Here is a 25,821-nt window from a genome sequence, read left to right on the forward strand (position 1 = left end):
AAAGATGGGGAAAGAATGTTGACTGATTCTGTGTGGCATAGGCCCTGTGTCATCACCTGGCCTTCTGTGCTACATGCTATGTAAGACAGATACTCAGAGTTGGAGGAAAGAACATCTTAAGACCTCTCCAAAGCAAAATAGAGGACGGAGAACAGAGGATTCTCTGCAAAGAGAAAGAGAGAGTAGCCATTTTTTGAGGGGAGAAAGAAAGGGAATAGGATTATGACTCAAGCTAACTTATCTTTTTAGTTTTTATTCTTAGGCTCTCCTAATCTTTTATGGAGAGAGGTCATCAAGCCTAGAAAACTGCTGATCGCTTCTATATCAGTTGACCACTTAAGTGGTTCTTATAATCTGAAATAACCCCATTCCAGGGGACCTTTCCTTGAGCAATGCTGAGGAGATTAGCTTCGTCATATTGTTTATTATCGTATTGTAATCTTATTCAGGACATCAGGGAGTACTGCTGGGTGTTTGCTGTTACCTCCACCACCCTGACTTTGGCATTAATAACTATGTTTTATAAATCAGCTGACAGAACTTTGTACTTTTTACCATGAGAATTAGGGCTTCGGTTCCTACAGAGCCCAGATCTGGCTCCATGAAATCATGAAACTGTATCTCTAATTTGCCAGTACCATTTTCTGAGACCACACAGTTGGCTCTTCTGCTTGTTAATCCTTTACCTGTAATTCTCTACTTATCCTTCTTTCCCTAACCTATTGCCTCTGACTGCTAAAGTGCCACCATTTTTATTATGTTTTCACCACTGCAAGACTTACTCCTCTAAAAATCTTCGGCAGCTCACTCAGTTAAGTAGGTTTTTTTGTTGCTGTTGTAATCACAATATTTCCATAGACTTGTAAAAGGGGAAATCCTGTTTGAGCTTGGTAGACGTCATATATTTTCTAATTTAATACCCATAGTAAGAATGGGAGGTATTTTTATCCTATTTTTTATAGATAAAAAAGAATCTAGGGCTTCCCTGGTGGCGCAGTGGTTGGGAGTCCGCCTGCCGATGCAGGGGACACGGGTTCGTGCCCCGATCTGGGAAGATCCCACATGCCACGGAGCGGCTAGGCCCGTGAGCCATGGCCTCTGAGCCTGTGCGCCTGGAGCCTGTGCTCCGCAACAGGAGAGACCGCAACAGTGAGAGGCCCGTGTACCGAAAAAAAAAAAAAAAAAAAAGAATCTAGATCTCTGAAATGTTAACTTTGCCAAGGTTTCATAGCTGGGAACAAACTTAAGCTCAAACTTGAGGTGCAAAACCTACTTCAGTGCTGTACTTTGCCTTCTCTGCTCTACATATAAAAGTTCATCACGTCTACCGCCGAGGACTTTGTAAGGTCTGTATAAGATAATGTAGATGGAAATATTTTGTAGTTTAATGTAGGGCACTCTATGAAATAAGTAGGTATTATTATCATTAGAGTCAATACTTAAGGTTCTATCAATTGCCTGGTTAATGGAGAACGAAGGTAGGAATTTGAAGAAAACAAGGTAGAAGAACAGCAGCTCCTAAACCAACAGCTATTCATTTAACCAATACTATAACTTATTCTGAGATTAAAAATACCACTTAAATCAAAATGTGCTTCATATAATTACAAACTTTTAAGCTATATTTTATAATATTCTGTTACTCACTTCTTAGTTAACATTCACAAAGAGCCTGGTATGTGCCAAGTGATGTCCTGTGAATGCAAAGATAATTAGGACAAAGTTCTTGGCTTAAAGAGCTCACTCTGTAGTGGGGGAGAGAGAGAATTATGGAGGTACTTCAGTCACATTTAAAATAAAACCAGATAATAGCATCTTAACTGGAAATTAAATAAGTTCTGCCTTTACTGGCAGATAAAAGTTGGTTATCGTTTTTTTTTTTAAATCAACATCTTTTCAAATACCTGTAGAAGGGAGAGAACTATTTCCTTTTTTTTTTTTTTTCCATTTTTTGAGCCGAACACTTTAATCCTTTAGTCTTATTCCTGCTCTGTGAAGCAATACAAAATAAATCTCTGTCTTTTGGGTGACAACTCTTCAAACAAAAATATTATACTGTCCTGTTTTACTCCTCTCAACAACTTTAGACTAAATCTCAAATCGTTTACATTTGAGATATAGGTCTTTAATCTTAGCTAGATGAAATCTTGACATTTGGAAGTCCCATTCCTGACATCTCCACCCAGTAATTTGACAGCTCATAAATATTCTGGCCTAATGCTCTAGTGAGCAACGGTTGTGCCTCTATATCCCTACAAAGAAATCAGCTGATGGGTCCCATGGCAAATAAGTCAGTCTAAGTGATTACCCCTATTCACCCAGGATCTCTAAGGGTTTACTCTATTTTTTTTGGAATTTTATTTTATTTTATTTATACAGCAGGTTCTTATTACTTATCTGTTTTATACATATTAATGTATATACATCAATCCCAATCTCCCAGTTCATCCCACTACCAACGACCCCCCCCACCCCGCTTTCCCCCCTTGGTGTCCATACGTTTGTTCTCTACATCTGTGTCTCTATTTCTGCCTTGCAAACCAGTTCATCTGTACCATTTTTCTAGATTCCACATATACGTGTTAATATACAATATTTGTTTTTCTCTTTCAGATTTACTTCACTCTGTATGACAGTCTCTGTGTCCATCCATGTCTCTACAAATGACCCAATTTCATTCCTTTTTATGGCTTAGTGATGTTCCATTGTATATATATACCACATCTTCTTTATCCATTCGTCTTTCGATGTGTATTTAGTTTGCTTCCATGACCTGGCTATTGTAAATAGTGCTGCAATGAACATTGTGGTACATGCGTCTTTTTGAGTTATGACTTTCTCTGGGTATATGTCCAGTAGTGGGATTGCTGGGTCATATGGTAATTCTATTTTTAGTTTTTTAAGGAACCTCCATACTGTTCTCCATAGTGGCTGTATCAATTTACATTCCCACCAACAGTGCAAGAGGGGTCCCTTTTCTCCACAGCCTCTCCGGCATTTGTTGTTTGTAGATTTTCTAATGATGCCCATTCTAACTGGTGTGAGGTGATACCTCATTGTAGTTTTCATTTGCATTTCTCTAATAATTAGTGATGTTGAGCAGCTTTTCATGTGCCTCATGGTCATCTGTATGTCTTCTTTGGAGAGATGACTATTTAGGTCTTTTGCCCATTTTTTGACTGTGTTGTTTGTTTTTCTTAATATTGAGCTGCATGAGCTGTTTATATATATTGGGCATTAATCCTTTGTCTGTTGATTCGTTTGGAAATATTTTCTCCCATTCTGAGTGTTGTCTTTTTGTCTTGTTTAGAGTTTCCTTTGCTGTGCAAAAGCTTTGAAGTTTCATTAGGTCCCATTTGTTTATTTTTGGTTTTATTTCCATTACTCTGGGAGGTGGGTCAAAAAATATCTTGCTGTGATTTATGTCAAAGAGTGTTCTTCCTATGTTTTCCTCTAAGAGTTTTATAGTGTCCAGTCTTACATTTAGGTCTTTAATCCACTTTGAGTTTATTTCTGTGTATGGTGTTAGGGAGTGTTCTAGTTTCATTCTTTTACATGTAGCTGTCCAGTTTTCCCAGGACCACTTATTGAAGAGACTGTCTTTTCTCCCTTGTATATTCTTGCCTCATTTGTCATAGATTAGTTGACCACAGGTGTGTGAGTTTATCTCTGGGCTTTCTATCCTGCTCCATTGATTTATATTTCTGTTTTTGTGCCAGTACCATATTGTATTGATTACTGTAGCTTTGTAGTATAGTCTGAAGTCAGGGAGTCTGAGACCTCCAGCTCCATTTTTCTCCCTCAAGATTGCTTTGGCTCTTCAGGGTCATTTGTATCTCCATACAAATTTTAAGATTTTTTGTTCTAGTTCTATAAAACATGCCATTGATAATTTTATACAAATTGCATTGACTCTGTAGATTGCTTTGGGTAGTATAGTCATTTTCACAATATTGATTCTTCCAATCCAAGAACATGGTATATCTCTCCATCTGTTTGTGTCATCTTTGATTTCTTTCTCCAGTGTCTTGTAGTCTTGTGAGTCTTTTACCTCCTTAGTTAGGCTTATTCCTAGGTATTTTATTCTTTTTGTTGCAATGGTGAATGGGATTGTTTCCTTAATTTCTCTTTCTGATCTTTCGTTGTTAGTATATAGGAATGCAAGAGATTTCTGTGCATTAATTTTGTATCCTGCAACTTTACCATATTCATTGATTAGCTCTAGTAGTTTTCTGGTGGCATATTTAGGATTCTCTATGTATCGTATCATGTCATCTGCAAAGTGACAGTTTTACTTCTTCTTTTCCAATTTGTATTCCTTTTATTTCTTTTTCCTCTCGGATTGCTGTGGCTAGGACTTCCACATCCTTGTCTTGTTCCTGATCTTAGAGGAAATGCTTTCAGTTTTTCACCATTGAGAATGGTGTTTGCTGTGGGTTTGTTGTATATGGCCTTTATTATGTTAAGGTAGGTTCCCTCTATTCCCACTTTCTGGAGAGTTTTTATCATAAATGGGTGTTGAATTTTGTCAAAAGCTTTTTCTGCTTCTATCGAGATGATCTTATGGTTTTTATTCTTCAGTTTGTTAATATGATTGCTTTGTGTATATTGAAGAATCCTTGAATCCCTGGGATAAAACCCACTTGATCATGGTGTATGATCCTTTTAATGTGTTGTTGGATTCTGTTTGCTAGTATTTTTTTTAATATTGACATATGTCGTGAACTTTTAAATTTATTTATTTATTTATTAATGGCTGTGTTGGGTCTTCGTTTCTGTGTGAGGGCTTTCTCTAGTTGTGGCAAGCGGTGGCCACTTTTCATCGCGTTGTGCAGGCCTCTCACTATCGCGGCCTCTCTTGTTGCGGAGCACAGGCTCCAGACGCGCAGGCTCAGTAATTGTGGCTCACGGGCCCAGTTGCTCCACGGCATGTGGGATCTTCCCAGACCAGGGCTCAAACCCGTCTCCCCTGCCTTGACAGGCAGATTCTCAACCACTGCGCCACCAGGGAAGCACTGTTTGCTAGTATTTTGTTGAGGATTTTTGCATCTATATTCATCCGTGATATTGGTCTGTAATTTTCTTTCTTGGTATTAACTTTGTCTGGTTTTGGTATCAGGGTTATGGTGGCCTCATAGAATGAGTTTGGGAGTGTTCCTTCCTCTGAAATTTTTTGGAAGAGTTTGAGAAGGATGGGTGTTAGCTCTTCTCTAAATGTTTGATAGAATTCACCTGTGAATCCATCTGGTCCTGGACTTTTGTTTCTTGGAAGATTTTTAATCACAGTTTCAATTTCATTACTTGTGATTGGTCTGTTCATGTTTTGTATTTCTTCCTGGTTCAGTCTTGGAAGGTTATACTTTTCTAAGAATCTGTCCATTTCTTCCAGTTTGTTCTTTTTTTTTTTTTTTTTTTTTTTTGCGGTACGTGGGCCTCTCACTGTTGTGGCCTCTCCCGTTGCGGAGCACAGGCTCTGGATGTGCAGGCTCAGCGGCCATGGCTCACGGGCCCAGCCACTCCGTGGCATGTGGGATCTTCCCAGACCGGGGCACGAACCTGTGTCCCCTGCATCGGCAGGTGGACTCTCAAGCACTGCGCCACCAGGGAAGCCCCAGGTTGTCCATTTTATTGGCATAGAGTTGCTTGTAATAGTCTCTTTGAATGCTTTGTATTTCTGCAGTGTCCGTTGTAACTTCTCCTTTTTCATTTCTAATTTTATTGATTTGAGTCCTCTCTCCTTTTTCTTGATGAGTCTGGCTAAAGGTTTATCAATTTTATTTATCTCCTCAAAGAACCAGCTTTTAGTTTTATTGACCTTTGCTATTGTTTTCTTTGTTTCTATTTCATTTATTTCTGCTCTGATCGTTATGATTTCTTTCCTTCTACTGACTTTGGGTTTTGTTTGTTCTTTCTCTAGTTCCTTTAGGTGTAAGGTTAGACTGTTTATTTTAGGTTTTTCTTTTTTTTTTTTTTTTTTGTGGTATGCAGGCCTCTCACTGTTGTGGCCTCTCCCATTGCGGAGCACAGGCTCTGGATGTGCAGGCTCAGCGGCCATGGCTCACGGGCCCAGCCGCTCCGCGGCATGTGGGATCTTCACGGACCAGGGCAGGAACCCGTGTCCCCTGCATCGGCAGGCGGACTCTCAACCACTGCGCCACCAGGGAAGCCCCGAAATTTTTCTTGTTTGTTGAGGTAGGATTGTATTGCTATAAACTTCCCTCTTAGATCTGCTTTTGCTGCATCCCATAGGTTTTGGATCGTCGTGTTTTTGTTGTCATTTGTCTCTAGGTATTTCTTGATTTCCTCTTTGATTTCTTCAGTGATCTCTTGGTTATTTAGTAACGTATTGTTTAGGCTCCATGTTTTCGTGTTTTTTATGTTTTTTTCCCTGTAATTTACTTCTAATCTCATAGAGTTATGTTCGGAAAAGATGCTTGGTATGATTCCAGTTTTCTTAAATTTACTGTGGCTTGATCGGATTTACTCTTACATTTGCACAACTTCACAAGAGAGAAGGGAAACTAAAGAACTAAGTCAATTAATGTCATCAGGCCTATACCATCTCTTGGTGTTTTTAGGAAGCTGTAATTTGTGATATAATAATAATGCAGAATTCATTAATGTTTTCATTCAACAATGTTTTATTGCTGTCCTTCTCAACGTCTCTGGCCCCAAATTGTTTAAATTTTCCATTAGGTGATCTTAGGCACAGTGTGGATCCAAATGAAGTTCATTCCAGGTTGTGCCCTACCTCAGGGTTCTACAGTAATGTCCATGTACTTGGCCCCTTTGCTCCTGCTCCATTTTCTATTACTGTAGAAACAGGAAAGAAACATAAACTGGGTAGCACTTAGACCAGCGGTTACAAGCACATTTTCCCTTGCCTAAAAATGTTGCAGATATTTCCACAAATATTTATCATAAACATCTAGTATACATGAGGCTCTGATCCATGCTGGGAGCACTTTGAGGAACAAAACACATACAGGTGCTACCACCCAAATACTATCAAAGTTCAAGAATATGCTCTCTTTTTTTTGCCTACTTTTCCAGAGAGTGCTAGAAAGATTGAGAAAGAAGAGACCATGTAGCTCTTTCTCTATGAAATTTGCATTGTACTGACAATGTTTTCCAATGAAGTCTGAGCTAATTTTAGGTTACCAAAACCTTGAGTGTTAACCACAAATTCCTTTCAAAAAATTTTATGGCATAAGAGGGGCAGTGTTGAAGATTTTTTTGATAATCAGCTTAGTTTTTTCTTCGCTTGCTGTCATCCATTACCTTAATTGTTTAGCTCCTCTCTTTACTTGGCATTTACAGGACTTAAATACTTGAGGGTGGTCCTGACATTTTCATTAAAGTGGTATGAGCTAAATGCTCCTTCTCTAGGCTGATGGTGTATTTTCAGGTGCACTAACAGAGATCATTATTTCTTCATACAGCAGTAGTATTAAGAATCAAGCTGTGTTTCTTAAAAGATGAATGGGCATGGGTGAGGGGTCAGGTTGGGGTGATGATTAAATGTGGAAAATCATGTACCTCTTTATAGCTTAATGGTAAATTTCAGAATCTTCATAATTAGGTTGTTTCTGAGTATCAGGCCTGTTATTATTCAGTCTTTGTTACATTATTTGTTTTTGTTACCAGAGAGATGGTGTCTCAAGTACCACTCGGGCTTGGACTGTTGAGCACTATGAATCACTGAGCACGGAATCCACAGGGTTCTTGTCCTGCATCCCATTTTGTGGCACTTGCTGGTGAATTGGACTCAGGAAGAACACATGTAGCAGCCAGCTGTCTGGCTTACAGTTATTCATTCGTTTCCCCTGTTCCCGATGTTCATACGAGCTACCCATGTTCAGTCCTAAGATTTTGAATATTATAGGATTATGGACCAAAAGAGATCCTTTTTTAATCCTTTTGTTTCCAGAAAAATCAACACCTGAACTTCTCTAAACCATAATTATCATTATACCTGACATTTATTTAATGTTTACTATCTGTCAGGTCCTGTGGAAATCACTTTACATGGATAATTTTATTTAGTTCTTGACAATTCTAAGAGGTAGATATTGGTGTTCTCTCCATTTTACAGATTAGGAAACTGAGATTTAGAGTTGAGTAATTACCTAAGGCAATACTTTCCATTTAGCAATTAGTGAGCTTGGAGTTAGAACCAAGTATTCTGACTGCAGACTCTGTACTCTTAACTTCTAAGTCATTGCTTTCTGATTAATTGTCTCTAGAAAAAAAGGAGTATCTGTTTATCACCTTGTTTAATTTTTCACTTTGGTATCTTAAAATATCTTTATGAATGTTGAATATCGAATTTCACCCTTAATAGTTTCCCCCACTGGACTATAAGTTCCAAGAAGACAGCCTGCTTTGTTTACCTCATATATTCAGAACTGGAGCTGGCATACAAAAGATGCTGTAATATTTTTTGAATTAACTCAATTGGCATGCTTATATTCTTAGCAACATATTATAAGCCTAATTATAGATAATAATTGATTATTTATAAATGACTGCCAGCCGGGTGCTTTTAATTGTTAAAAAAATTTTAAATAAAATAGCTTCATGGGGCTTCCCTGGTGGCGCAGTGTTTGAGAGTCCGCCTGCCGATGCAGGGGACATGGGTTCGTGCCCCGGTCCGGGAAGATCCCACATGCCGTGGAGCGGCTGGGCCCATGAGCCATGGCTGCTGAGCCTGCGCGCCTGGAGCCTGTGCTCCGCAATGGGAGAGGCCACAACAGTGAGAGGCCCGCGTACTGCAAAAAAAAAAAAAAAAAAAAATAGCTTCATGAGCCCCCATATACCATCACCCAGCTTCAACAATGATCAGTATTCTGTCTTTCCAGACATACTGTGTTTATAGTCCAAGATTTCTCTTAGTAAGGAGCCCTTAACAAGCTTCCCTGGAGCAACAGTGAAATCTCCCTGTCTCCTCCCACCTCACTCAAGGAACTTAAAAATAAGGTTGCTTTCTGAAACTTAAACTATGAAATCAGTGTGTAATAATTCAGAATGGATATGAGCAGTTGTCTAGAGACAGAATGGCTTCACAGGCCTCAAGACTTCTAATGAACATGCCAGTACATCTAAAAAAAAGAGTGTTCCGGGCAAGAAGAGGCATTGATCAGCAGCAGCATCCAGAAACAGAGGTGTTACAGAGGCAGTCCTTGACCATGTCCTTGAAGCACTGTCCTCAGCCAGCTGCTCCTGTGAGCAGCTGGTCAGCCTGATAGATCTGGAAGGAAAGAACATTCATAGGGTCATAGTTAAGTTCCCTTATTTTGACGCCAAGCAACCTGCTACATTTGAGCTTGCTTTCCAAGGTGCCATGCTGGTGAACGTAAATATCCCATCTGTTTGGTGGTTGATTTTCTCATTGTAAAGTAATTCCTCAACGCCCTGGTTTTAGTATCAGTTTCTTGTGCTTTGTTGGCCTGGGTTAGCTTCTCTGTGAGGCAGGTTTTTTAGGTCCAAAATGTTAATATAGTCATGGTTTTCTTTCTGAATTATTCTTTGTTCACTGATTTTCAAGGAATTATTTTTATTAGAGGTTAAATAATTCCATTAGTTTAAATATCTATTTTGCTTTTGTCTGTTAAAATGTTTTTTAAATTGAATCCAAAAATTATAAAAATAAAATCCTTGTTTGTTGCTTAGGTTGCCTAAACTGCTTAATAATAACTCTTTTTGTTTTTGAATTTTATTCCATCATATACTGAGTCGATTTTGCTTAAAATACCTTAAGCAATGGCCCGAGTCAGTCTTAAGCCTAGTCTGTTTCGTCCCTTGAGTTTGTGGTTTGTTTTTGGCTTTATTTAACATGTTGTTTTCCCTTTTGATTTTTCATTCTGTCCAAAATGATTCAAGTTTGTTTTACTCTTTTATCCTATTGCCATTTTCTTACGTTCTCTTTTGCACTGAATTCTGCTTAGTAGAGTCTGAGTAATTGCCAGAAATTCTCTATTTGATTGTCATCACATTATCTTTTTTGTGCAACTCCATCTTGTGTTGATCTCTGCAGTAGTTTGCCTCTCAGTATCAGGATGTTTCAATCTCTAGATCCCATCTTTAAGATTCATAATTGAAAAACCCCAAGGTCCTTCACATGAAAATCCATTTGTGGAAAGCTCCATCTGTAATTTATTCCCTCTCGGCATAGCTCCTCAATAATGTTTTTGAGTTCCTTGTGGGGTATGAGAGGTCGTTATAAATCATCATTTTTTCCTCCTTTTGCAGAAAAAAGAAAAAAAACATTGGATTGCTTGAACTTGCTCATTATTTTTCTTCTTCCTCATATGAACTCAGATAATGATGTTCTATGTCTGCTAGAGCTGTGAAGTTATGAAAACAGACTTCTCTTTTTGCTGAAGTAAATATTTTGTGATTTCTGAAAGTGTCCCATATCAGGGCATTTACATTCCTTTTGTAAACTCCTCTAGGAACTCTTTGCCTTAGCTTTTTGGAGCACAGTTTCATTTCATTTTTTTATATGAACTCCAAGGATGGAATTATTGAGCTCAGTTGAGAAGATCCCATGTGACTTGCTATTTGCCTTCAAGTACAGTAATATGTTTTTTGTTGTTGTTACAGCATAGTGGACATCTGTTCTGTTGTGTTCAAGATTATCTGTGAAGTGATTTTGGTCTCTTTGTGGTCCAGATACTGCATCAAGATCCATTAGTACCAGTTAGTTTTATTTCTCATGATGCTTTAATGTTTCTCCTTCATAGCTTCTCCTTATACTTTCTCATGAGGACAAGTTAACAAGCTTTTCCCAACTAAACTCTTACCTCTTCTGGTTTCCTAATCCGACTGAAGTTAAAGTTAACATTTGAAGTTTAACTTTGCCCTTTTCCAAATAAAGACTATTCAGGATGTAAACAAACAATGTTAAAGAAAAACTTACTTGCCCTGCTCCTGTAGTTTGACTTTAATTTAACTATTAAAAAGAACTTGGGCTTCCCTGGGGGCTCAGTGGTTGAGAATCTGCCTGCTAATGCAGGGGACACGGGTTCGAGCCCTGGTCTGGGAAGATCCCACATGCCGCGGAGCAACTAGGCCCGTGAGCCACAACTACTGAGCCTGCGCGTCTGGAGCCTGTGCTCCTCAGCAAGAGAGGCCGCGATAGTGAGAAGCCCGCGCACCGCGTTGAAGAGCTTGCCACAGCTAGAGAATGCCCTCGCACAGAAATGAAGACCCAATACAGCCAAAAATAAAGAAAGAAAGAAAGAAAGAACTTTACTGTAGCCGTATTTTTAAAAATGGATGCCAGTTATACAGTATTCAAGTAAACTGTGTTATAAACTGGCATAATCTGGCCCGAATTAGTTTATTCTGGTATGTGGCTTTGCCTCCAGTGAATATTTGAATTAGTTGTTGTCATTTGCTTTTTTCCTACTTTATTTCTCTTTCTTTGGTAATCATGATAGGAAAAGAGAATTATCTTTGCCTTATACTTAGTGGTATGATGATAAATGTTTAATAACCACCTCTCTGGGCGGTGGATAAGCAGCCCTGATTTGTAGCTTTTGCTGATCTCTGCGTGTAAATACTCTCACCGTGGATGATTACAAGCTGCCAACATGGTGTTACTGAGCACAGAGTTGGGAGGAGAGGTGCAGCAGCCCACCATTATACAGTATTTTCCACCAGACAGATAGAATAGAGGTAAATAACCTCAAGAGCATGGACAGTCGTAAAACAGTAAAATCAGGAAGTAATCGGTTTTGAGTATTCATCATCTTTGTTTTTAATATAATTTGCTTAATTGTAAGTTTATATAATTTTTGATAGTGACTGAATTTAACAACCTACTCACCAAGTTCCTGAAAATTCGTGAATTAGCTCTTGTAAGCTGGCTTCAGTTTACAGTGGAGGAAGAGATAATGACAAGGGTAAAGGACCACTCTGATCCTCTCAATCGTATATTTCTCTAATGTTATCGCTGGAGACCCTGACCCTCCACCTTCACATTTTTCCTCTACCCTTTAGAGACTGCCAATGAACTCCTCGCTTGTACCTAGCAAAGAAAGCGTAGTATCTTTGCTCCAGAATCTCCACAGCCTGCACAATTTGTTTAGTATAAACTGAAAATAAAAGTTTAAGAAAAATCTTTGTATATTTCAGTAGCCAAAGTTGTTTTCGTCTTTTATCTTTCTAGTGTATGAAATAGTGTCATGGGTTTTATGGGATATTTCTTCTTCTCAGGGGCCAGTGAGGTCTTTGTTGATACTACCCTGTCAGTCCATCTGGCAGGATCCTAATGCTACCTCCCAATAAGTAGAAGGAAATAGCAACAGCAGACAGCTTTATATTTCCTCTACTCTCTTGGTGGGCATGTTGGACAGTTACTAGAAGATGGTGAAAGATACATATCTTTGTGTAGCCTTACATGATTAGAGTTACTTCTTTTACTATTGCAGTGGAGTAATGGGTCTAAGAAAAAAGGATTTGCTAAAAACGCCAAATGCTGAAGCATAAATGTTTTCTCCTAATCTCTGGAATACTTTAATAAGTTATTTTGAAAATCTTCTTTTTAAATGTCCCCAGTTTTATTAACCTGGTGATATGCTCTGCTAGTTGTCCTGTAATCCGGTATTAAGATCTCACAGCATATAGGTTTTTACACATCTTGTACCTAGTTTACTGAGGGACTCATTTTACATCATACAGTTCTGCAGTTGGCCTGGAGGTGACAGCAGAACATCATGCAATCAGTGTTACCAGGCAGTCATAGAAAGATACATATACATGATCATTAAAATAAATACATCAAGACAAATTATGTGAAACTGTTCCATTAACATAACTAACAGCTGAAATGTAACATAGCAGATCAACACATGTGCTACAGCATTTGGTGTTATTCTTGACTTTGCCTTTTAAGGCTCCCCAGAACTTGTTCTTATTTTCGTTGGAACACAGATGAGTATCAAGCTGCAGCTCATCCAATGGCCCCTACTTATGGAAAAGATGCTTTCGCAAAGACTGTGCTCACCTTTGGCACAGCGAAAGTACTTCGCTGGGTGCTTCTACAGCGTGATAATTGGAATCTAACCCCATAGCTGGCATCATTTAGTCTTTGGTACAAAGAGAAACCCAAATAGCACAGAAAGTGTTGGAGGCTATTTCATTATTTTTTTGCTTTTTACACTGTTAAAAACAAGAATAAACTCTAAACCCCAAATTCTCCTTCCTCAGGTATGTTCATCTAGACTTTATGATGCAGTAAAGAAAACATCAATACATTTCAGGGTCTATGAAAATCAATATAATGTCGGAAAGCCAAGCCTGGAATGCATTATGATATATTTGAAAGGAGATTGGGATCCACTTTCATCCAAGAATATGCTCATCACATACACTTTCAAAATGATTCTGAAAGCTATTAAGTGGCAGTGCTGAAACCTTGCATGGAAAATATTTTAGCATTGGAAAAAATATAAATTGCAATGGGAAATATCATATTTTAATTTGAGCTGTCTCCTATGTAGTGCAATACAGTTGTTGCGTGCAGGATATTAGCTCTAAGTAATGAAGCATCTGAGATTTCCTTGAAAGGCAAGCAGAAACATTTTTGTATTTTTTCCTGTAATTCCAACAAGGTCATGTGTATTAAAAATAATTTAAATTAAATATTGTTAGTCATCTTACTATCCTTTAGAAGGCAAATGTGTATCAAAATCTCTCTCTCTCTGTCTTCATTTCTCCCAGTTTGTTTCTCCACTCCACTTTCCAGTTCCATTCTTCCTCCTGTCTCCAAGGTATCTATCCTACACCTTTTTTTCTTCATAGCCTTGAGAGTTTAGCTAAACAAGAGAATTAACTCCCAGCATTTCAAGACTGTAAGAGATGTTTCAGGGGGAGGCATGGCTTTTTTTTGCATATCTGATACAGATGCCAGGAAAAGTGAGTCACAAGCACAGGTATAGAGCAGGGCCGGGCAAGCTGCCCATTGTGCATTTCCTGCTTACATAACCTTTGAGTGTCTCCAGGAGAGATGGGGTTTAGAGAGAGCCATGCTGAGTGCAGTGCCAGGCAGTCTGATCACAGACAGGCTTGTATCCCTTCTCAGAAACTTCCCTGCTGGGTTGTTAAAGAATCATAGGTTAATGTTTAAACTGGAATCATGTCGGCCACAGCTGTTTGTGAGTGAATCTCCACTTTAATGTGAATCTGAGTAGCTGACTAAGATATGAAGGGAGCATTGTCCCCTCCAACATTAGCTACATTGTTATTTAGTCAGTGGCTGAAAAGGAAGAACTGGGTGGCCAATAAGAAAGCAAATGATGCAGGATACTTAAACGATGTTTCTAACCTGTGATTAGACTATATTACTTAGCTATAACAAAGCATAATCTTTATATTTCATTATAAAGTCAATTAATATCAACTTACAAATGATTTTCACCATCTTTATGTAGACCTTAAATGTGTTATTTAGCTTTTTAATTTTGTTTCATATATACGATTACATCCCTTATGTTTGTTATTATATAGTCAGTTGGTCAGTTATCCACTTAAAGATTATCTCTGGATTATTAGAAACACATATTAGAAAGACATTCTCAGATGTAATGGCAAAATTAAGTTGAATGTACTATAATTTTACTGTGTGGCCTAATTAAGGATGGATAAATCAGTTTTCTTCTCCTTACCCCTGTAACCACTTTTGTCCCCACCCTCCTAGGGAGGTGAGGAAGAGGGAGAGACCAGAGACCAAGCCTCAAAGGAAGCCAATAAACACACACAATGTGGGCTTTCAAGATCCTTTCTAATGCTTCCAGTTCTGTGATTTTATAATAAAACTGGTAAAGAGTCAAGAAGGCGAGGGGAGTATATTACTCTTAAGGATTATGCTAGTTATCATAGCGGGGGTTGATACTTGAACAAAGAGAAGTTACTTAGGTGATAACGAACAATGTTCTGATAAACTGGCTGCAAGAAAGCAAGAAAAAAAAAGTGGGAGGGCGAACAAATATACCACATTTAGGTACAATCAGAGAGAGGAAATATTTTAAAATTTCTTTTAAGATTTTGATTTAGAGCATTTATTTTTTTTAACATCTTTATTGGAGTATAATTGCTTTACAATGGTGTGTTAGTTTCTGCTTTATAACAAAGTGAATCAGTTATACATATACATATGTTCCCATATCTCTTCCCTCTTGCGTCTCCCTCCCTCCCACCCTCCCTATCCCACTCCTCTAGGTGGTCACAGAGCACCGAGATGATCTCCCTGTGCTATGCGGCTGCTTCCCACTAGCTATCTATTTTACGTTTGGTAGTGTATATATGTCCATGCCACTCTCTCACTTTGTCCCATATCCTCATATCCTCAAGTCCATTCTCTAGTAGGTCTGTGTCTTTATTCCTGTCTTACCTCTAGGTTCTTCATGACCTTTTTTTTTCTTAGATTCCATATATATGTGTTAGCATACGGTATTTGTTTTTCTCTTTCTGACTTACTTCACTCTGAATGACAGACTCTAGGTCCATCCACCTCACTACAAATAACTCAATTTCATTTCTTTTTATGGCTGAGTAATATTCCATTGTATATATGTGCCACATCTTCTTTATCCATTCATCTGTTGATGGACACTTAGGTTGCTTCCATGTCCTGGCTATTGTAAATAGAGCTGCAATGAACATTTTGGTACATGACTCTATTTGAATTATGGTTTTCTCAAGGGATATGCCCAGTAGTGGGATTGCTGGGTCGTATTGTAGTTCTATTTTTAGATTTTTAAGGAACCTCCATACTGTTCTCCATAGTGGCTGTATCAATTTACATTCCCACCAACAGTGCAAGAGTGTTCCCTTTTCTCCACACCCTCTCCAGTATTTATTGTTTCTTGATTTTTTAATGATGGCCATTCTGACTGGTGTGAGGTGATATCTCATTGTAGTTTTGATTTGCATTTCTCTAATGATTAATGATGTTGAGCATTCTTTCATGTGTTTGTTGGCACTCTGTATATCTTCTTTGGAGAAATGTCTATTTAGGTCTTCTGCCCATTTTTAGATTGGGTTGTTTGTTTTTTTGTTATTGAGCTGCATGAGCTGCTGTAAATTTTGGAGACTAATCCCTTGTCAGTTGCGTCATTTGCAAATATTTTCTCACATTCTGAGGGTTGTCTTTTCTTAACAGGGAAGTCTGTGAAACTTCAATCCAAGTTCTAAATAAAATATTCCTGCTTTGGGATTTTTGGCTTTTGATATCAGCTATTCAATTCATATGATTTCAAATTAGACAAATGTGTGTTCCTTAGAAGGGCGTTTCCTCTGCCTTTCTTTCCTTTATTTTTAGCTTTAAATATGTGTTGAGCACCTCCAGGAGTCTTGTTTTAGAGAAACTTTCATTTTATCTAACTGGTGGCAGTTAATTATAGAGAGACTATGTAATTTATCATCTAAATCAGGATTCTTTTGAAAATAAAAGGGGAAATATTAATAATTATGCCAGGATAGTAGGCTTAAACCAGAATGAAGTCATATGGCTACCCTAATTGTAGCTCCTTGGGGTTGTGGGATATGCAGTTAAATCGTTTGTGGAAAAAAACAGACTCAGAGAAAGAGAGATCAGATTTGTGGTCACCAGAGGTGGGCAGAGTGTGGGGAGGGAAAACTGGATGAAGGTGGTCAAAAGGTACAAACTTCCAGTTATGAGATAAATAAGTACGAGGGATGTAATGTACAACATGATGGCTATAGTTAGCATTGCTATGTGGTATATATGGAAGTTGAGAGTAGATCCTAATAGTTCTCATCACAGGGAAAAAATTCTTTGTCTTTTCTTTTTGTTTCTATATGAGATGATGGATGTTAACTTATTGTAATTGTTTCATGATGTATGTAAGTCAAATCATTATGCTGTACACCTTAAACTTTTACAGTGCTATATGTCAATTATATCTCAATAAAACTGGAACAAAATAGTCAAACAACAACAAAAAGTGTACATGGAGCCCTGTGGCTTTATAGAGCACCGTAAGAGTGTGAGGTCAGGAAGTAGGCAGTAGCCTGGAAAGGGTCTGATCTAGCTTGGACAGAAGACTGTGTTTTATTATGGTTTTTGTTGGGATGGAACTGCTGCCCCTTATTTCCTCCTCATAGTTTTATATTTGTCAGTTTTTCCTTGTTTTATTGTAGAGAATTAAATTCATAGGACTTGCATTTGAGGAAGAAGGAGAGGAAAGTGGGGAAGAGTCAAAGAATGTGCTGTGAATCGTATGAAAACTGGAAAAGGAAAAGATAATGTGTTATATTACTGAGTCATTGAGTTGGAAGGTCCATAGGCTATCCATGTGGCTATAATAAGTAGGCAGCTAGAAGCAAAGGTTTTCAGTTCAGGAAGGAAATCAGGTCTAAAGCTGTATATATTTGTGTTTCTTCCACATATAGTTGATTGTTAAGTCTCTGAGAATGGATGAAGTCTTTAATTCATTCATTCATTCTAAACTTATCATTATGCTAGATGCTAGGGATACAGTAATAAACAAAGCAGACCAAATCTGTCTTCATAGAGTTTATAGTCCAGTGCGAGAAATGTACGAATACAGGGACCTATGGGCACACATAAGAATGATACCTAAGCCAGACTTCAGGAGTCAAGGAAGACTCAGTCCTTTAGGATGAATAGAAGCCCAGCAAAGGGGAAAAGAGGAGGAGGGTGGAGTATAGAGGGGGCACAGAGCACATACTGTGAAAGTCCTGTGAGAGAGTGCCTGGCATGTGTGAGAAACCGAAAGAGTGTGAATTAGGAAGAAAATATAGTTGAACATAAAACTTTAATGAATGCCTTCCTTTAAGCGGGGGATATGGAGGAAGAGGAATCAACAAAGGAGCCTAAGTATGGAAATAGGCAGCGAATCAGGAGAAGGTGTTGAAGGCAGAGGAGAGAGTCAACAGTGTTAAAGCTGCGTAAGGGAACTTCCCTGGTGGCGCAGTGGTTAAGAATCCGCCTGCCAATGTGGGGGACACAGGTTCGAGCCCTGGTCCAGGAAGATCCCACATGCCGTGGAGCAACTAAGCCCGTGCACCACAACTACCGAGCCTGCGCTCTAGAGCCCATGAGCCACAACTACTGAGCCCACGCACCACAACTACTGAAGCCCGCATGCTCTAGGGCCCGTGTGCCACAACTACTGAGCCCATGTACTGCAACTGCTGAAGCCCCATGCCTAGAGCCGATGCTCCGCAACAAGAGAAGCCACCGCAGTGAGAAGCCCGTGCACCTCAACAAAGAGTAGCCCCTGCTCACCACAACTAGAGAAGGCCTGTGCGCAGCAACGAAGACCCAACGCAGCCAAGAATTAAAAACAAAACAAAGCAAAAAATGCTGCGTAAGGAATCAAGTAGGATGAAGATTAAGGAGAGAAACCATTGAATTGGCAATTACGTGGTTCTTAGTAATCTGAGACATTAGCTTCTTTGGCATGAGAACCAGATTGCAATAGATTGAGAAATGATAGAAAAGTGAGTATGAAGATTTGTTGGGAAGGGAAAGAGAGAAAGGGTGATAGTTTGTGGACAAAATGGTGACAATTAGAATAGGAGAGATTCTTTGTTAGAACACCTTTGAAGCATTAGAAAGGAGATGAAATCAAAGGAAAGGTAGACTAAGGGCGTAATTGGTGTTGTATGGTGCTGGGGAAATGGAGTCAACAGCACGCATGAATCATTTAGCCTTGGGAAGGAGAATTCTGAAACATCAGAGAAAGAGAAAGATTTAGAAGAAAGCTCTTGAGGGGACAGTTGAGGGCATCCATACCAGTGGTTTCTCCCAGTTGAGTGGAAGATAAACTCCACTGAATGTGGAGAGGCCTAAGGGTACAGTTGGGAGCTCTAAGGAGCATGGCAAAGTTTAGAAATAAACAAAATCTTGCCAAGTTTTGTGGTCACAGCTGAGGTGGGGTTTTTTTTTTGTTTTTTGTCATTGTTGTTTGTTTTTATTTTGAAGAGTATTTATAATTGAACCAACTATCATAGCTTTTATTGGGAGCTTGAGTATAGAATTGGAAAAATGAACGAATGATTAAGGTGACCCAGAATTTGGCCTCAACAAGTCAGAAGATCGAGGTGGGAGGAATTAAGAATGTTTTTAAAGTGTAGTTGAAATGATGGGCAGTTTTCAGTCCAAATTGTGTAAGAAAGTAAGACAAAGTAGGTGGTGCATGATTTATTTAGAGGACAGGAAGAAACCGCAGATTGTACTGAAAGTAAAGCAAAGCTTGGTGAGAGGTACAAAAAGATGAAGAGTAATGGTCAGAGCGAGAAAGCTGTGCTATTAATATAGTCAATGGTAAAGTGAAGTGAAGGTCATTCTGAAGAAAATCATAAAGCAAAATTCCAGAAGGTATGATAGAGTATATAAATGGCATCTAGGGTCTCATAGGACTGTGAGTAGCAGTAGATTTTAAAAGACATGAGGAGTGAAGGCAAGACTGGGAGTGGAAAGGAAAGGAGTAGATTTGGGTGTCCACCAGAAGCTGACAGTCACTTCTATCACTGTTATTCTAGTCACCATTTCAGCCTTTTTTGTACATTACCCTCTTCACTGTTATGCTTTTAAATCGAAGCGATCACCTTGATGTCTGTACAAAGAGTTTGGTATGTGGCACACCAAGTCTCCTTAAACTACAGTGCTGAATGTAGCTGACTCAGTGATAAAACAGTTGCTTTATTTTGCCATTAGAGGATATTCCTGCTCCAATAAAACCTGACTACTGATTTTTTTTTCTTTTCTTTTTTCTTTTTTTTTTTTTTTGCTAAATAGGAACTGATTTTAACTGAAGTGATTTGGGGGGTCAGATTTACTTTCCTTTGGCGTAAATTTGAAATTACTGAAACAAATTCTAGAGACATTTTTTAATGTTGTTAATTTGATCATGTTAGTTTTTAGTTTCTTAATTTACCTTAGTATAGACATTAATTAGTGCACTTTTTAAAACTTCCAGTTTAGAAAATGTTTAAGAGTAGATTTTTGTTTGTTTGTTTGTTGTTTGTTTTTTGCGATACAGGGGCCTCTCACTGCTGTGGCCTCTCCCGTTGTGGAGCTCAGGCTCCGGACGCGCAGGCTCAGCGGCCGTGGCTCACGGACCCAACCACTCCGCAGCATGTGGGATCTTCCCGGACCGGGGCACAAACCCGTGTCCCCTGCATCGGCGGACTCTCAACCACTGCGCCACCAGGGAAGCCCTAAGAGTAGATTTTAATCTGATACAATCTTAGCTTGTTAAACAGGTTAAATTTAGGTCATTCTTCTAAATAACTCCCAAGGTTAGGAAAAATTGCCATGTGTGTCTGAAGCAAATTTCATTTAAAATATTTTAGAATCATTTGGTAAGAGTATGGTTCACTTTAGACTATTAAATCCAGCAGGCTATGTACCTACATTTTAGGGAAGGGAGTTTCCAGACTGCAGATTATCTAATTAAATAGAACATCTAGAATGTCTTTTAAATATGCCCCTTCTCCCATATTTCACAACCCTTAGGAAGAAAGAGATGTTCTTTGCTGCTCTTCAGGACTCATCTTTTAATAGCTTCAAAAATTTTGGAGTTGGGGCTTCCCTGGTGGCGCAGTGGTTGAGAGTCCGCCTGCCGATGCAGCGGACACGGGTTCATGCCCCGGTCCGGGAAGATCCCACATGCCGCAGAGCGGCTGGGCCCGTGAGCCATGGCCGCTGAGCCTGTGCGTCCGGAGCGGCTCCACAATGGGAGAGGCCACAACAGTGAGAGGCCCGCATACCGCAAAAAAAAAAAAAAAAAAAAGAAAAAAAATTTTGGAGTTGGCTCCATCTGCTCATTTCCTCCCTCCTTAACCTCATTAATGTTATCTAAAGACCTTTTCAGTTCTCTTTATCTTCCTAGAAAATTTCAATACATTACTCATGAAATTTCTCCCTACTTTTTCTTTTTTATCACCTTGAAGCTTTTTCAGTACCCAAACTAATAATCCTTATAACATATGTGCTAGAGTGTTTCTTAATTTACCCAATTCCAATGTCTTTTATCTCCATTTCTCCTAAGTTAACTATAGGGATGGCCATATACCAGAATTCAACATAATTTGGAACTACTCCAGCTTAAGATTTTTGAACTCTGAAATTTCCCTTTCAGATCGTAATTTCAGATTAGGCCACTATCTTCCATTCATTCATTTAGCAGACATTTATTGAGTGCCTATTATACACTGAACTTTATAGTCCTCTCTTTTAACTATGCTACATGGGCTTCTCCTTTATCTTCACTTCTAGTTCTTTGATACTCTGCCCTGCTTGTTATTGTATTACTACCCTGACTCTAACCTCATGTGCTTTTCTACCTATAACGGACCTCATGGTTGGTCATTTCAACTGCACTTTAAATCTGAACCGTCAATTCTGACTTCTTTTCCTTAGGCTCTTTTATGATTTCTTCTGACCTTATTCATTATTATTATATTTTACAATCAATATGTATTGATATTTCCCTACATATTTATGCTTTATATTGTTCTATATTCCATCCTGCTTTTGTCTAGGGCCTCCCTTTAATTAATTAATTAATTTAGTGTAGGTCTGCTGGTGACGAATTCTGGTTTTGTTTATTGACTTATGACATCTTTATTTCCTTTTAATTTAGAAGGGTTTTTTTTTTTTTTTTTTTTTACCAGGTATAGAAGTATAGGTTAGCAGTTATTTTCTTTGGGCCCTTTAAAGATTCAAGGCAAGAGTCTATATCAGGTCCACCCCTGCTCTTAGAGTGTTTTGAGAGCCTGGGGTGTTTATAGGGGCTTCCCTACTGGCAGATCATGAACTATAATCCTTGTCCTCTCAGCGCTGAGAAACATCCAAATACTCCAATTATAGGTAATTATAAGGACTTTGGCTGTTATTCTGTGTGAGGTGGGAAGTCACTGGAAAGTTTGAATGGAGGAGTGATACACAAAATAATTTCTCTGTTTGCTGTGGTTTAAAAAAAGGAAGACCATGAAGAAGCAAAGAAGAACCTGAGAAGACCAGTTAGGAGGCTATTGCAAAAATACAAACAAGAGATGAGGGTGGCCTTTAATTTTTTGTCTGGCTATTAAAATAACTTCCAAACTGCCTCAAATCTTGATCTACTCAAACCGTTTTTCCTGTATGATGCCACAGTGATTTATTTCTAAAATTCATATCTAAAGATGTCACTCCTCAGAGATTCCCCATTTTATATCTTTAGGTAAAAATTCAAACTCCTTACCAAAGGAAAACAGATCATATCCATGCTGTGGAGCCTTCCTCCCTTTATATCCTCCTCTCTTATTCTACCTCTTTCCTTTAGCCAGTGTTCTCTACTTGGAGCCTAGACGCTCTCTATAAGGTTATAAAACCCCCTTAGGCCTCCATGCCTTGGGCCATGTTTTCCTTCTTCTTGGACTGTCCTCATCAACTCCCCTATCTTGTCTGACTTACTCCAACTCATCTTTAAAGATTCAGATTAAAGACTAGGAAGGAGCTTACCTTTCTCTTGCAAGAGTTTCTGAACCTTTTCCTTCCCCATTCCAAGACAAAAATGAGTCTTTTCTGTGGATTCAGTACAAATCAATAAACATTTATAACATCTACTCTCTACCAAAACAGTTTTTAGGAGTTGGAGAATCAGAGAGGACTAAACTGCAGTATTTGCCCTCAAGATCCTTGTTCTAGAAGAGAAGACACATGATACATGATTGCATTATAGTGTGATAAGTGTAGTAGTAAAAAGCATGATCTTGGGAGGAGGGTATGAATGAAGGGCTCCTAGAAGAGGAGAACTCCATATCGGTTTTAAAGAATAAATCAGGGCTTATGAGGCAGACAAGGTGCATGGGGTAGGGCATATATACAAGATTGAAGGAACAATGTGTGCAATGGTATAGAATGGCAAACATCAAGGTTTAGGGAATTACAGAAAAATGTGTATCTGAGTGTAAAGTTTAAAAGGTGATTAATGGAGGTGAGCTTAAAAAGAAAGGCAATTATTGAAGATCTTATTTTCAATGCATACCTTTATTGTAGTACTTATCATACTGTGTTGTAGCCACTGGTTTTCATCTCTTTGTCACACCAAATGGCTCCTTCAGGGCAGGCATTCATTAATCTTTACATACATAGCACCTATCCAAGCGTCTAAGCTGTAGTGGATACATGGTAAATGCTTATGTTATTAATGTGAACCCTTTAAAACTTTTAAAAGATTATTTTACATAAGACTGTTATTTGGTATTTGGTACAAATATCTTTCTATCTATCTACCTATCTACCTTATCGCCTGGGTGGAATCTAGGCATTATCAGTTCCAGAGTCTAAGTATAAAAATAAAATTGAAATAAAATGCAATTAATTAGAGATTCTTTTTTTTAGATAACTATTTATTTTGATATAGTGATGTAAATAGAACAGAATGAAGAAAAAATTATGATAGAGATCAGATAATCTTTAAAACGGAGGAAGGAGTGTGTCGCTTTTGGGAGAAATCACCAATAGTCTTTCTTTTTTTAATTTTTATTTTTAACAGCTTTATTGAGGTTTAATTTACATGCCATAAAATTCATTAATTTTAAGTATGAAACAATAACAAAAGCTTCAGTTAAATGTGATGTACAGGGCATGACATATCCAGTATGTAACATTTTAAAAATTAAATGTTATTAACTTGCTTCTCAGATTTAAATAGCTGTTATTGAGTGACAAGACAAATGAGTAGAATGGAATAGACATTTATCCAGCTTTGTCTAGGAAGCTAGAAGTTCCATGTACAACTTTCCATTCACTCTTATTTCCTTCTTGTATCTCTTCCACAGCATTGGACACCAGATGGAGACATTTAAGAACTCTGGAACTCAGTTGGGTAGGGGAGGTAGTCTGTTGGGTCTCTAGACTGATAGTCAGTTTTCAGCCCTGGTGAATTCTTGCCTCTTTTTCCCAAAAAGGCATTACAAACCACTTTGGAAAGTAACACAAATGTGTTAGAAATGTCATGAACATAAGGAAAGGAGACGTATAACCTGGAATCAATCGTAATAATACATAGTAGTAATCTGAGAAAAAATAGAATACCCAAATCACGTACACTTATACAAGATCCAGTGACTAGTTGACTAATAACCAACAAAGAAATAGGAAAAGAAAATGAAAAGCAAAGGCTTTGAATAAACACATTGCTTTGTCTTAAGTAATTTCACACATCTTTTCAAGAAAAAAAATCACTTGAGCTTATTTGCTTCTCTTAACTTTTTAAAAATGGCTTTGCTGAGGAATCTACTAACCATTATGGTTTCTTCTAATATCCTCTCCTTTCTCCCCCTTCTCCCTTAGTATCTTTTTGCCACATACATTGCTCCTTCGGCCACTCTTGACATTGGACTCCAACAGGAAAAGAAAAAAGAAATTTATGTGAAAATACAGCCGCCATTTGAAGACCTTTTTGACACAGCAGAAGAATATATCCTTCTCCTCCTTCTTGAGCCTTGGACAAAGATGGTAAAATCAGACCAAGTTGCTTACAGAAAGGTATCGTGGCACTGATGAATTGTGTGTGAACAATTCAGGTTTACTCCAAAACTGACGATGGGCAACATTGTTAACTTGCAAGAGAGAAAAGCTGGAAAAGATTTCGTGTGGGCCAGGGACTCAGAGTTAAGATTTGGGCAGACACAAAATTGGGGCAGGGAAAGTATTTATTAACTTAGTTTTTGCCAGTTTCCCTGTTGTGTCCTAACAAAAGGCTAAAATTGATGTCATTTTTAAGTCTGTCTACAAATATGTCAGCAGAGAAAAATCTGAGTTTTGGTTTCCTGTGAACCAATAAAATATGCCATGATAATATACTGGCTTTGTCACTTCTTGCCATTTCTCAGCAGTGGCTTTAATTTTGATTAATGGAAGGAGGCTGTTTATTTTTATTCGGATGAATTACAGTAAATATTACACCCATGGAAAATATAAACGTTTCATATATACTGTGGAAAGCACATTCTCTGACTTAAAGCACCCTCAGATGTTCATCAGGTCAGACTGCTTGATTCGATAAAAGTGTCAACACATCTTTTTTCATTCCAAAAGAGGTCATTTTAAGTCTCAGGGCTTGAATATTTTCACTATTCTTATTGACGGGTGGAGGAAATTTCTTTAAATGTTTATTTTGAATCACAAATTAAAACCATTTGTGGGTATTTTTAATATTAAGTTAATGCATGTACCCTGTACATGAGGTCATTTCAGGTGGATCCCTGCTGTCTCTGTATTGCGCTTCTTCATTCAGATCTCCTGAACAACTTCTTGGTCATGTCTTCTCGCAGAAAGGATGGGTGAGGTAATTAAGATGAAATTAATACCAAGCACCTCGGATAGAGCCACCTTATTGGATAGTGACCAACACAACCCCACGGCTTACTAAATTCATTGACCAAACTAATGAATTTTTCAGTCCTGATTTCTTTTTGTCCTGAAAAATTAACATTTGTATCCTTTCTACTACAAAAATACATATTTTACACTAGGAAAATTGAGATATTATATGAAATTTAAAAAAAATATCTCCAGGGACTTCCCTGGTGGTCCAGTGGTTTAAGACACCGTGCTCCCAATGCAGGGGGCCCAGGTTCAATCCTGTCAGGGAACTAGATCCCGCATGCCGCAATGAAGATCCCACACGCCGCAATGAAGATCCCACACGCCGCAGTGAAGATCCCACACGTGACAGCAGAGATCCTGTGTGCCACAACTAAGACCTGACAAAGCCAAATAAATAAATAAATATTTTTTTTAAGAAAAGAAAAATTCTCTCCAGTCATGAT

General features: G+C 38.3%; 1 protein-coding gene across 1 annotated transcript in view; it reads left to right on the plus strand.

The window, feature by feature from the left end:
• RGS22 (regulator of G protein signaling 22) overlaps positions 1 to 25,821 on the plus strand; it is a 155,768-nt gene that overhangs the window by 68,491 nt on the left and 61,456 nt on the right. The window contains exon 14 of the mRNA XM_089898589.1: positions 24,341 to 24,535. Within this exon, the coding sequence (XP_089754715.1) occupies positions 24,341 to 24,535 (195 nt within the window). The remainder of the gene's footprint in view (positions 1 to 24,340; positions 24,536 to 25,821) is intronic.

Source organism: Delphinapterus leucas, chromosome 17 (genome assembly GCF_059928025.1).
Source record: "Delphinapterus leucas isolate spDelLeu-1000000601 "Yukka" chromosome 17, BTC_Dleu_Yukka2, whole genome shotgun sequence".
Lineage (NCBI taxonomy): Eukaryota > Metazoa > Chordata > Mammalia > Artiodactyla > Monodontidae > Delphinapterus > Delphinapterus leucas.